General features: G+C 38.8%; 1 protein-coding gene and 1 long non-coding RNA gene across 2 annotated transcripts; both read right to left on the reverse strand.

Moving 5' to 3' along the window:
- Positions 1-201: 201 nt before the first annotated feature.
- On the reverse strand, positions 202-10,767 carry LOC109632215 (syndecan-2-like). Its single transcript, XM_069537979.1, has 5 exons — positions 10,373-10,767; positions 4,969-5,101; positions 4,026-4,231; positions 3,289-3,523; positions 202-3,103 (listed from the first exon to the last, which is right to left on the reverse strand). Exons 1-5 carry the CDS (start codon positions 10,433-10,435, stop codon positions 2,940-2,942), a joined length of 801 nt encoding a protein of 266 aa, XP_069394080.1. The 5' UTR covers positions 10,436-10,767; the 3' UTR covers positions 202-2,939.
- On the reverse strand, positions 9,320-10,366 carry LOC138413594 (uncharacterized). Its single transcript, XR_011245972.1, has 2 exons — positions 9,779-10,366; positions 9,320-9,653 (listed from the first exon to the last, which is right to left on the reverse strand). It is a non-coding gene; the product is annotated as an uncharacterized lncRNA (long non-coding RNA).
- Positions 10,768-12,594: the final 1,827 nt, after the last annotated feature.

A 12,594-nucleotide genomic window follows, 5' to 3' on the forward strand; every position in this document is an offset into this window, starting at 1 on the left:
CCCAATGAGGACACAGATTTTTTTATATGATAGATACAACAAAAAGGAAAAATGAAAGAGCAGAAAGTATGAGAGACATTGTTGAGCATTAGCAAACATGCTGTTCAGTGAATAAATGTTGTCCTGTGTGTGTCCAAAAGGAAAGAAGGAACATAGGATGGCACACCAGTCCCCCATGACAAAACAATGACAGTTTGAGCATTGCATTAAAGCCACATCTTTTATTCAGTAAAGAACCTCATAAGATACACCACTTCAGCAACATGGTTCTCTGTATGTAGCATCTTGCACATACACGTAGATCTTTTTGATTTTTGGTTGGTCCTCACCATTGTGTCTGTGTTGATTTGTTAATTCAAGGCTTCAGTCCATTCATTCGACTTTGATCAAAATGAAAAGTTAAGCTGCAAAATAATCACAATAAACTTATTTTTTTAACTTTAATTGTTTTTTAAAGCCATTCAGAGAAAAAAAAACTAAACGAAAGTTTGTCTTTGAAATACTTTGACAAACAAATTTGAAAAAACAAACTGAGCAGTAGGCATGAAGAGGCCTTGACCATGAGTAAATACTGTACAATACCAATTTATCACTGACAAACTAACTTGGACTATAGTCTTTGCAAGTATAAATTAATACATATAAATTATGGTAACATGTACATATCATATAAACTTACAGAGATCAAAGAAGAGGAAAGTTATTGTCTGTTGGATTGCCAGCACTGCAGTGTCTTAAAACCTTATAGGTATTATTCATGTCTGACAACAGAGAACTTCTGTACGGCGTGAAGGTCAAAGCATGACACTAATACTGCATTAATGTAGACAATGAATTGCAAGGCACTGAGGATTCAAGAGGCCAACAAATATCAAGTTATCAACAGTTAGTCACTTAGGGTCAGTGATCAGATCGTCCTGTTTATTCCAGCCATAGTAAATAGGTAGTTTGCATTTGAATTCAGATAGTCAGCTATAAATCTATTATGACCAAGGCAGTTATAAAAAAACTATTAAGTAGCCTTGATTTTAAGCATTAAAGATAGATGTGGCATCAGACATGAAGGTAGTCAAACTGTTAAAATAAACAAACATTTCTACAACAGATGGGGCAGTGAGCTTTAACAACGGAAAATAAACAAACGATTTAACATTTCTTATTAACATTTAACTCAAAGTCAACAAACTCAGGGCAAACTCTGAAATCAATGTCATTTTAATACGAATGTGTTAACGGCAGGTCAAATCATAGTTTAACCAATTAACCCCCACCTCTTTGTTTGTATCATCCACTCAGTCATCTTGATAAACCAAATTTCACCAACCCATTAAGAATGTACGGCCACCAACGGAGCTTCAAGACAACATTTCTCCAATCTAAATTAGAGGCTGATGTAAAAAGTGTTCCTCTTTAACACATAATAAGCAGTAGGGAGCTGAATAAAATTCCTCAGTCTACACATGGTGCAAATCCCAAATATTTCCACTAAAATATACTTCCTTACATGGTATTCACAAGTAAAAAAGTATGTGCTAACAAGAGGAAATAACGCCTTGTTAACTGTGTCCTTATTAAAGCTCTAGAGGATCCAACACACCTCTGGTTGGCTGGTTGAGGTATAGACTTAGAATTAGGAAACATGTTTAAAACCTGACATGGTTACATTCAGACTGGCACTGTCATCATTACAGAGTTGGAAACTCCTGATGGTGTACACTGCTTATGACATGTAGGAAGAAACAAATCTTTAAACGATCATATTTGAATAAAGTGACTCTATAAACTGTAGAAAACAATGCTGCCTCTGTCCCTTTAACGTCGAACCCGTCATTACAACTGTACACAGCTGACAGTAAGACAGGAATGTGCTTTGGCTCGTGTCGGACAACACTGGTCACTTCTACGGTTTGTGAATGATAGTGATTAACCTTGGCTCTACCTTAGCAACGCTGTCCCACATTTGCTGCACCAAAAATAAAAACTCCTGAAAATATTTCTAATGTTGGACAGATACAAGGCTGAGGAGCTTTTACCTGCTCAAGGTTAACACTGTATGAGTGGAATAAAAAGACTGAAATCTCTTTGCGTACAGAAATATAATCTCTAAATATGCAAACACTTAAAAAAAAAATCAATTAAAAATATTTTTCCAAAAACACAAATATAGAACATTTATATTTGGCCAGTTCTACAAGTATCAAAGATATGTGAGAAAACAACAAAAAATACAGAAAGTACCTGCAGAGTAGCAAAATCTCTCACTCCAATACTGGGCAGCATATGGAAAAAAAACATATTCATTCTTCATAGTGACATAAAATCTTCGATTCAGCAAAGCGTACAGAAAATGAAATGTAACAATGCAAGCTGTTAAACTAAGCAAATCTGACCTCAAATAAAGGGCAAAGGATGTCAACGTTTAAAGGTTCTTTGTTATAATAATCCCATATGTTATACATTTACTCCCTCGTGTTGTTCCTCTGAACTTGGACTACCCAGTTACGCTAAATGAGACATTCGATTTGTCTGTAATGCAGAACCAAGTAAAGCCCCACATGCTTCATCTTAAAAAAATATGTAAGTTTAAAGGCACAGTGTTATCGATACTTTAAAGTAGATTATTTTCTTACAATTTAGGATGTGAATTAAATGTCTAACTCCATCCCTGGGATGGAATTACAGGAATCTATTTTTAATAGTCCTATTTGTTCTCTAAATACCTCTTATTCACAAAAAAACCCTGAACATGAGGGAGAGAAAAAAATGATGGAAGAGGATAAGAGAGATGAAAGAAATAAAAGCATTTATGGAGCACTGTAGAAGAGAAGAGGTGCTTGACTTCAAACTTCAACAAGAGGATTCATCTTCAGCTGTTTATAGATCCATTTTCAGCCCTGATGGCAGGTGACAGATTACATTTAAAGTCCCTATTGGTCAGTTCAGGCGTAAAACTCCTTGGTGGGCGCTTTTTGATAGGCTGTTGAGGAAACCTTGGTGTCTCCAAGGTCATAGCTACCTTCATCCTTCTTCTTCATGCGGTAGGCGAGGAGGAGGAGGAGGAAAACTGCACACAGGAATCCAACCACTCCGCATGCTATCACCGCTGGAGAGGACATAAAAGAATATTAATGTTTTGTTCACATTTTTCGTGTGACCAACACTGATGTCAATATTTAGAACTTTTTACTTCAAGATAAATCATTTTCAGACATTAAATTCAAAAATTATTCATCATTATCAACCTAAATCCTGATATTTTTAAAAGAGTTTGTGAAATTCTGTCCTTACCTGCCAAAACGTCTGTTCTCTCCCACAAGTTCTCAGACATCACCTCTTCAGGAGCTTCCAGGTCATATATCCTGCTTCGCTCATTGTCCAGATCTTCATCCTCAAGCTTGAAAAAGTTTTCTTCCAGACCATTGTCGTCATATTCGCTTTCAATGTCAATGGGTACATGTGTGGTGGGTTCAGTGGTGGAGCTGAGCTCAGGATACCCAACCGTTGTTGAGCCAATACCAGGGACCTGAGAGAACCAATGCTTTAGTTGAAATATTGATAAACTGAATAAGAATGTAGGGTCAAAAAAAACCTTGAAACGTCATGTGGTCTAAAATACTAAACAGCTTTCACAATTTAGTCCATGAAATGGATCTTCATACACTTAATGTGAAAACGAAATTAGTCATAGTTTTTAGTTTTACTGTTACCTTCCAGAAGAACTTGAACTAAACCCTCACCATCATATGTCAAAAAGTTTACAATGTTTTTTTATTTTGAATGGGCTTTGAGTTATGCAGATAAATATACATCTGCAAAACCAATAGATTATTGATATTTACCAATGTCCAAAAAACACTGAAAAATCATTGAAGATGCAGACCCTTAATTAGCAATCATATCATCAAAAATGTTTGTTTCAATAATTTAAATAGTCTACAATATATAAATGTTTGTTTTGGGGCCAAATCCAGAAAGATTTTGTGACTGAGATACAGATTTAAATAAAAGGAAATGCAACACTCTACCTCCTCATTGCCGTTGTTGCCATCAGGGAATTTGTATGGTGTCGTTTCCTCTGTGGCTGTGTGAACATGGCCGTCGGCTGCTGTGGTTGGTGGGATGTGAGGAGAGTCTGCCGTTGGCTCCGGCTGCAGTGGAACGGTTTCTTTGGAGACTGTGGTCTTAGAGAAGTTGAGGAACATCCTGAGTAACTCCTCTGCATCAGTGTAAGCTGAGATAGAGGAACAGATTTTGGAGTAAATGCTATGTTTGAACTCTACCAAGCAGTTCTATAACATGCAGGATCAAGGAGGAATGCAACCCGTGACTTTTATTACTTAAAGGAATTTACCACATTATACCAAATGTAAGCTTTACACTAGGGGCACACTGCATGTTCTGAATGAGCTGAATGTTCCAACACATGATTCACAGCGGGTGTAGAAGTGAGTCATTCATAATAAAGAAACAGTATCTGTGGACCTCCAATAAAATCTCACCTGGTTCACTTCACATCACCTGAGGACAAACATCTGGCACACAGTGAGGACTTCTGTGTCTCAACTTACAGACACTTGTTTTTACAATAGCATTGCTCATTTCTGACGTGTGACTGGGTTGATCGATAGTAGATTAGGAAAAACAGCATGAATGGAAAACTGTTGGGCTGCTTGTAAGGAAATTTGAAGACATTTCATTGGAGGATTAGAGCAGATTAAAAGGGTTTTAATGTGTTAATTTTAATCAACAAAAATTGCAATGTATGAGTGAACCCTCAATTTACATATTTTCTAAAACTGCTAAAACTGAAATTAAAGGTGGACCAAAAATAGTTTAAATCATTAAAAATCTGAACTAGAATGGCACCCAGTAGAGTGCATACCTCTGCCAACAGACCCCTACAATTCAATAGAGGTTAAAGACAAAATAATTAAAAAACAAGGACATTTGTTAGACAAGTCTCCTTACCGAAGTCTCCAGATCCTGAGCCTGAGCCATCATCTTCTCCATCTTCATCATCTATAGGGAGGTCGCCTGATGTTCGGCCCTCTAGGTACATGTCATCTGTCGTGGAAAACGGTGACTGGGAGGACACCAAAAGCTGGAGGGAAGAAAAATTAAATACTCATTAAAATCAAGCAGGAGAGAAAAACTAACCAAGAAGAAGGTGAGGGGAGACACAGATACACATACATCTGTTTCATTCTCACTTGCAAAATTCCTTCCACTGATTGAAAACATGTGAGCATCTCTACAGTCTCACAGTAAGACAATACCTCTCACAGCCAGGGACCTAAGCTGACCACATATGCCACATGAGCATTCACCGGTTTCTGTGACTTTAACCATTGTGTGTATCCCATCCATACTGTCGCATGTACAGTAGACAGAGGCTTGTTTCTTTCTCATTTAACGTGTTTGTGGCAGTAATTTGTGAAACTTCACAAAGCCAGACAGCAGAGATCTAAGCGTGTGAGGAGGAGGAGGAGGGAGAGATAGAGCAGTCTTCAAAAGACAACGCACAGACCAGACAAGTGGACACACACATGGAAAAGACTGCTTTATGTCTTCCCACCAACCCAAGAACTCCACAGAGTGTGATGAAAACCAAAACCCTTCATGTCTCTTTGTTGAAAGCCCTGCTCATATGAGCAAGAAAGACTTCAGCCAAAGAGATGAGTTTAAGTTTTTCATCGGCTTGATGAAATACGACTTTGTCTGAAGTTTAATAAAATGAGCTACAATGACTTCAGACATGAGGTGATATAATAAACAGCTCAGCCAGACATGAAAACACATGAATCTGAGAAAACAGACTGATGATGAGTCTGAAAATAAAAAGTTCAACATGTTGGTAGTGACACACACCCCAAAGGTAGCATATGATAGAAACGTGCACACACACGTGGATGAATATGGCCCATTGAGAGCTGAAGTATGTCTGGTATGTATACTATGCCTCCACTAACACAGGTGCTGAGAGAGGGAGAAAGGGGGGAGACTGAAGAAAGGAAAACGAAGGGGAGAGACAGGGACAGTACTGTATTTTTCTGGTAATAAAACAGGTGCTGAGGACAGAGGAGAAGATGTGGGAGGTGAACCCTTCTGTCTTTTGCTGCAATATATATTGATTCAGAGATGTAAAGGTATAAATACATTCTTAAAGCATCTGTGCTCTCTATCCAATATAGCCTTTCATTAGACAGTGGTATCTGATTTGATTAATGGCATGAAGGTCTTTCTGCACGTCATTTCTATTATTAGAAAGTACATGATTAGACTACAATACGACAGGAATGAAATGTTCTACAGATGTGACATTTGTGTTTTTAACTGCAGACCAAACACTCAATGTTATTCTTCAACATATCAGCAAGCTACATGTTTATGCATCTTTGGGCTTATTAAATGAAATCAAAACTCAGGACAAACTTCATTTCCACAATGGAGCTTGTGATGTTTCTGAACTTTGAGCTACCTGAGATGTAACAACATGACAAGAAACACAGAGAGAGAATCTTTCTGAGAGAAACCAGATGTTCACACAGTGGTGAAGCAGGCCAAACAGAAAATCATCAACATCAATTTCCAAAGAGGACGTTGAAGTCTCATCATAGCGAGACTGACTGGAATAGCAGACGGGCTTCTTGCATTCTCGCCATCTTTAAGCAGGGGATTACAAAAGCAGATGCTGGGCTTGTCACAACAACAACACACAGACACACACAGTGACACAAAACCGCTACAAATGTGACGTCCATCTACTGTCTTTTATGTAGCGCTGCCTTCAAATGGGGTCATGTTTACCATGTTCTCTTGAGGTATTCATGACCTCAGCCCTAGGAATTTCCCCACTTCTCAAGTTGTGACGTGTTTGCAGATGTTTTTAAAAATGGCGGTAGGTAATGCAAGTACAGTTTTCATTGGATGGTAATATGTTGTAATGTTATACTTTGAAAACATATAATACATTTGAGGAAAAAGTTTATAAGAACAGTCTCATCTTTTCCATTAAGCCTTTGCATTTTCTGCATTACTTTCTATGTGTAATAGCTTCTGTGGCTTCTCCCCATAATGTTAATAATAGGTACACAGGTACATTCCCACATCGTAACCACAATTTCTAATACGGCAGTTGAAAGTAGCATTTGTTACATTATACATATTTGACTCCCAGTTGGACATCACCGGTCTTGTGTGTCTGTTGCACTTCAGCTCAGGTCTGTACTGACTGAATCATCACAGAGAAGGAAGCACACAATGTACTCAATGATCTAGACTCCCTTATAAGGCAATGACATCTAACCCTACTGTGACCTCTGGTGTTGTTGAACAGATGGATTCAAACACACACAGCCTCAACCACATACTGCACATTTACTTTAACAACAAAATGAATCTCATACACAGTGATATCAGGCTAGGTTTGTACGGTTGAAATCATTGTCACTATTGATACGGATATATTCCAATATGAATGAATACATAAAATGGCAGATGTACGCACAGTCACCCATGAAATAAATATCTTATAATCTTATGTTTAATATATTTAGTTATTTCCGAGCAACAGTCCACTCAGAAATAAAACAGCGCCATCCCTTAAATTTGATTAACTGGGACAAGAGGAAGGGTTTTTTTGTTTGCTTGATAAATGTCTCAATCAAATGCTTGTATGTTCAAATCATTGTAGAATAATTTTCTGTAAATTGACTTAATATTAATTAATTGAATCAACTATTTGATTTAACTCAGCTTTTCTCAAACAAATGAACAATGTAACAACTAAAATGTGAAATAAAGGCACAACCAGGCTGTCTGTCCATCCCCAGAGGTTACGACTGAGGGTTTACTGGAAGATTTGACTCAGTCACTCAGGGGTTACACACATCTGGAAAACATACACATATAGTGCACAAACACATTCACACTGTATATGACCATCTGGCATCCTGGTGCTTTGTCATAGTGAAGACAGTTTTCTGGAAACAGCAAGGTCACAGTGAGAAAACACTGCAGACACACAACAGGGAATCTGTAATCAACATATTTTGTTTTCTGTGGCACTGACACTTATTAAAGATGAGTATTTCCCCAATGAGCTGGAAGTCGGCCAGAGAGCAGTCGAGTAATGAATGAGATTGTGTAATTGCCAAAAGCACACAAAAGATCCGCCATCACCATCGCGAGAGCAGCAGCGTCACACAGCGCTGCGTTCGAGGGGGGGGATGTTTGACAAAGGCTACGAGTCATACAACGCTCCTCCACTTAACACTAAGTTGATCTACTTAGTCTTGTGATGGCAATTACAGCCTGTAAAGGCTTCACAAAGGAAGAAGTGTGACCGTTTTTAAGAAGGGAGATTTGGTTCTGTCTCTGTAGATCTGCAATTGTACTTTGTACAAAGTGTGACACAAATAGAAAAGTAAAAGAACATCATCTACGGTTGTCTTCACACATGAAAACTGAGATGTTTATCACAGTGATTTGAGTCTGCTGAACCCAAACTAATATCCTAGTCTCCACAGAGTCCCCTGACATTCAATATGTGATAAAAAACCTGGGTTACAAATCTTTTTAGAACTAGTTGTACATGTTTGACAAAGGTGTGAAAACTCCTCAAGGGTCATGCTGAGATTTCAACACAGACTCAACCAGCAAAGTCACAAAAATGCCATAGAAAAAGTTAGGATGCTTAAACAGATGTGTACGGATTAGAACTGTGTTGTTGCTAATATGTTGTGACCGAAAGCATGCTACTGATTAAATGAGCGAGAGCACATGAAACATCATGTTCACCACGCTGTACAGTAATTCATCAAGGGACGTCGGCCGAGCAATTTTGATTTTCATGTATTATCATTTAACCATTTCTTATGTTGGGAAAGTGAACTTTTGGACAGGAGTTAATTTGGTCTTCCTGTCATGTGTTTGGGTAATGTGCTTTAGATGCAGCATGAAGATAATCATTAACATTCTTCCTCCTGCCTTTTCTGGTTGGATTAGACGACTACGTGTGCCTGCCTGGACTAGCCCAGTGGGACTCACTGTGAGTCACCCATCCAGAAAATGACACAACTACAGGCTCGGAAACTGCCAGCATGTTTGAACGTTCATCTCTGAGATGTGAGCAATATCACCGACTGACTCAACAAGTAACTCTGCAGCCACCTCACTCAAGAGAAAGAGGAAGTTTCAATACATGACGTAAGCCATCACACCCAGCAATTTAAGACCGGAGTCAGTGGCATAAAGCAAGAGGGAATGAAAGCGTATGTGGACCAGAGAAGGAAACATATCACATAGCAATAAAAAAAGGTGGTTTATAGAGGTTGTATTTTCAGAGTTTAAAGATCACAGGGCCTTGGGTGCAAAGAAGTGGCAAACTGTGTTTGTTCCCCCATTGAGCATGTGTGTGCTTTCTTTTTTCCACAACAAATATCGAGCGGGACCGTCTCAGGTTTCAGCCCCTCTCCCTTTCACAATACAAAGACCATAAATCCTAAACATCATGCATCCACGGGAGAGGTGTCAGAGCTCCCTGGCTCTCAGTTTGGGGACTTTTACAGTCAATAAATCACGCAGCCGGGATATTTTTCACACTTGCAACAATGAGCAGAGCTGTGTTTTAGTCATTTCCAGGTGTTTTCCAGCTTTCCAGCACAGAGGGAGAGAGGAGAGCAGGGGGCAGAGAGAGGCAGGAAGATCATTTTGGTTTGATTCTTATCATTTGTATCCTTGTGGAATATTCACTTTTGCAAATCATGACATTTTAAACCTGGTGTGGGAGATGAATGCAGAGCAGGTCTGGAGGTTTGGGGTCTAAATGTCAGAGTTTGGAGCTGGAGGCTGAACAGACTTTGGCCCTGTGTGAACTTGACACCAACTGGACGCCTGAACTTGGGCTGAATCAACAGTCTGAGTTATCAGCAAAGCCTGGATTTGTCCAACAAATAAAACATCTCTTATGTAAATGTACCGTTGCTTCCTGGAAGATAACAGCTAGCTTTAGCTAATTTAGATTTCACATTTAGAAAAAAGGTAAACGTCCAGGTGGACCAATTACTGAGAAAAATGAAGACGCCGAACAAACCAGGAAGATTTAATATTATAAATAAATATATATATGTGTGTTATTTTTAAATAGGTATCTACTGATCTTAGGTGAACCTGAAAGAGAAACTGAAATAACTGAAATGATTTAAACGTCGCCTCTTTTAAACGGCTATTAATGATAAATTAGAGCCAAAACTCGAACTAAAAGATAAAAAACCAATTCAACATAATCGAGTTAAACAATATTCTTATTTTACATGAAGGTAGTTTGGTCCGATTTTAAAGTAAAGGCTCAATTACAGAAAAAGCCACTCACCTTTTTCTCACTGATAATCCCAGTCGCCAGCGCGACGAGGAGCAACAACCACAGATTCCTCATGTTAACTTCCAGACACACGCGGCAGCTGAAGGGACACGTCTCCAGAGAGAGCAGAGGACTGAAGTGCGTGTGGACAGAGGCGAAGGGAAGTCGTTCGGCGGAGTCCTCGTCACGTTCCTCGGCTGGTTTTCTCCGCTGGACCTCGGCTCCTCTGGACGCGCTGTGATGTGGATCCTCTGGAAAAGTTGTTTGGACTGGCTGTGCAGCGTGGCCCCGCGGTGACGTCAGCACGACGCTACGTTACGTTCACCCAGGAATGAGAGGAGGAGGAGGAGGAGGAGGAGGAAGAGGAGGAGGAGGAGGAGGAGGAGGAGGAGGAGGAGGAGCCCCAGGGAGGTGGGCACGCACGCACAAACACAAACACACACACACACACACACACACACACACACACACACACACACACAGACACACACACACACACACACACACACACACACAGACACATCCACACACTCACAGACACACGCACACACACACACAGACACATGCTTAGGAGTAGTATCTATCTATCCATCTTTCCTTCTATCTATATTTTTATCTATCTATCTTTCCATCTATCTATCTATATTTCTATCATCCATCTATCCATTGATCTATCTATCCATCGATCGATCTATCTGTCTGCCCATAATATTTATCTGACAGCTGTCATCCCTACTTACTTTCCCAATAAAACTATTTTACATACATAAAGATGTTTTTTCTAAAGTCATAAAAAGACAAACAATTGTTGGACATGTACGTTTCAATTAGAGGCCCCAAGAGACTGGATGAGGCGAACCCGGTGAAACAAAAAATCTGAACAAAGATATGTGTATCAGAAGTTATTTTTCCAATCCCACTGATGATGCCAGGATGCACTAGGTACTATTGGACTAAACAAGTTGACGTGATATATAAGAGTCACACTACACACTGATACATCAGCATTAATGTACGTTTCAGTCACAGGGTGGGTTTCATGAGTATCTTGCTCTTTTACCTTTGTTCCTACTGGAGTATTTTAATACTGTGATTGTCATGGAAGTTTTCTGGAAGCTGGTGAAAGGAGAACTCAGGCAGCAGCTGATTTCTTCTGCAGAAGTTATTAAAGTGGACATGACGCATCAAGGAGACCAGAAGGTGCTTGCATCATCCATTCTAACAGCACATCCAGGAATGACTAGAATGGCTGTCACTCAATATGTTACATGTAGGTGTAGAGTAGACACTGCAATGCACTGTTGGTTGGTCCTTTATCTATGTGTGGAACGAGTCAGGCTCCACTCTCCAAATAGTATATAGATATAATGTGTAATATACAATATATACATAATATGTAGTGGCATATACAGTAATGTGTGAGGATGGTCAACAATTCCTCAACAGTGATATTACTACTTAAGATTGAAGTGCTTCTTTAATTACTATATTTATTTCTCACAATGGACTAATATACAAAAGTCTCCTCAATGATTAGGTTAACTATACCCTTGTCTACTGTTTACCTTACAGATATTATAGATTGTTATGTTAAGGATGACTATCAATTTAGAATGAATAGTACCCTGAGTTATTGTAGGATATATGAAAGTATGTGAATAAACACTTCTCTGAAAGTCATTGTCTTGTGGACACTACTGGGTTGCTGCTCCCCATATTCAGTAGTTAGAAGTTAAAGTGACTTCGCTTAAAAAATCCTTAAACACTAGTTTAAAGGAAACACTACTACATTCTGCTTGTTGTGATAAATGAAGTTCAGCATCAAATTATAACATTTCTATGAACAAATGTCAGCTATTTATTGCAGAATAACTTAATAAACATGATCATGAAAGAATTAATGATCATACCTGTATCCCACACTGGTTTCATCATACTTGGTTTACACCCCAAATAAAGGGCTAATCAAGGTTTAATGTGGAGGAGCATCACCAGCGAATAGCATTTTAATATGTAGATATGACGCCATCTAGTGCAAACGAATGGTTACAACAGCACAAACAACACATTGAAATAATCAAAATCTTTTTTTTGCTGTTGTACCAAGACAATGAATTTCTCTTGTAGCTAATGTTTAGAAGACTGCAGTTACATATTTTTAATATCAGTGGATGTAATTCAGATTGATTTGACCCATTAAGTCATTTTACTGTCGGATCTGTTCAGAAAGTTAT

The sequence above is a fragment of the Paralichthys olivaceus genome, chromosome 13, assembly GCF_024713975.1.
Source record: "Paralichthys olivaceus isolate ysfri-2021 chromosome 13, ASM2471397v2, whole genome shotgun sequence".
NCBI classification, from domain to species: domain Eukaryota; kingdom Metazoa; phylum Chordata; class Actinopteri; order Pleuronectiformes; family Paralichthyidae; genus Paralichthys; species Paralichthys olivaceus.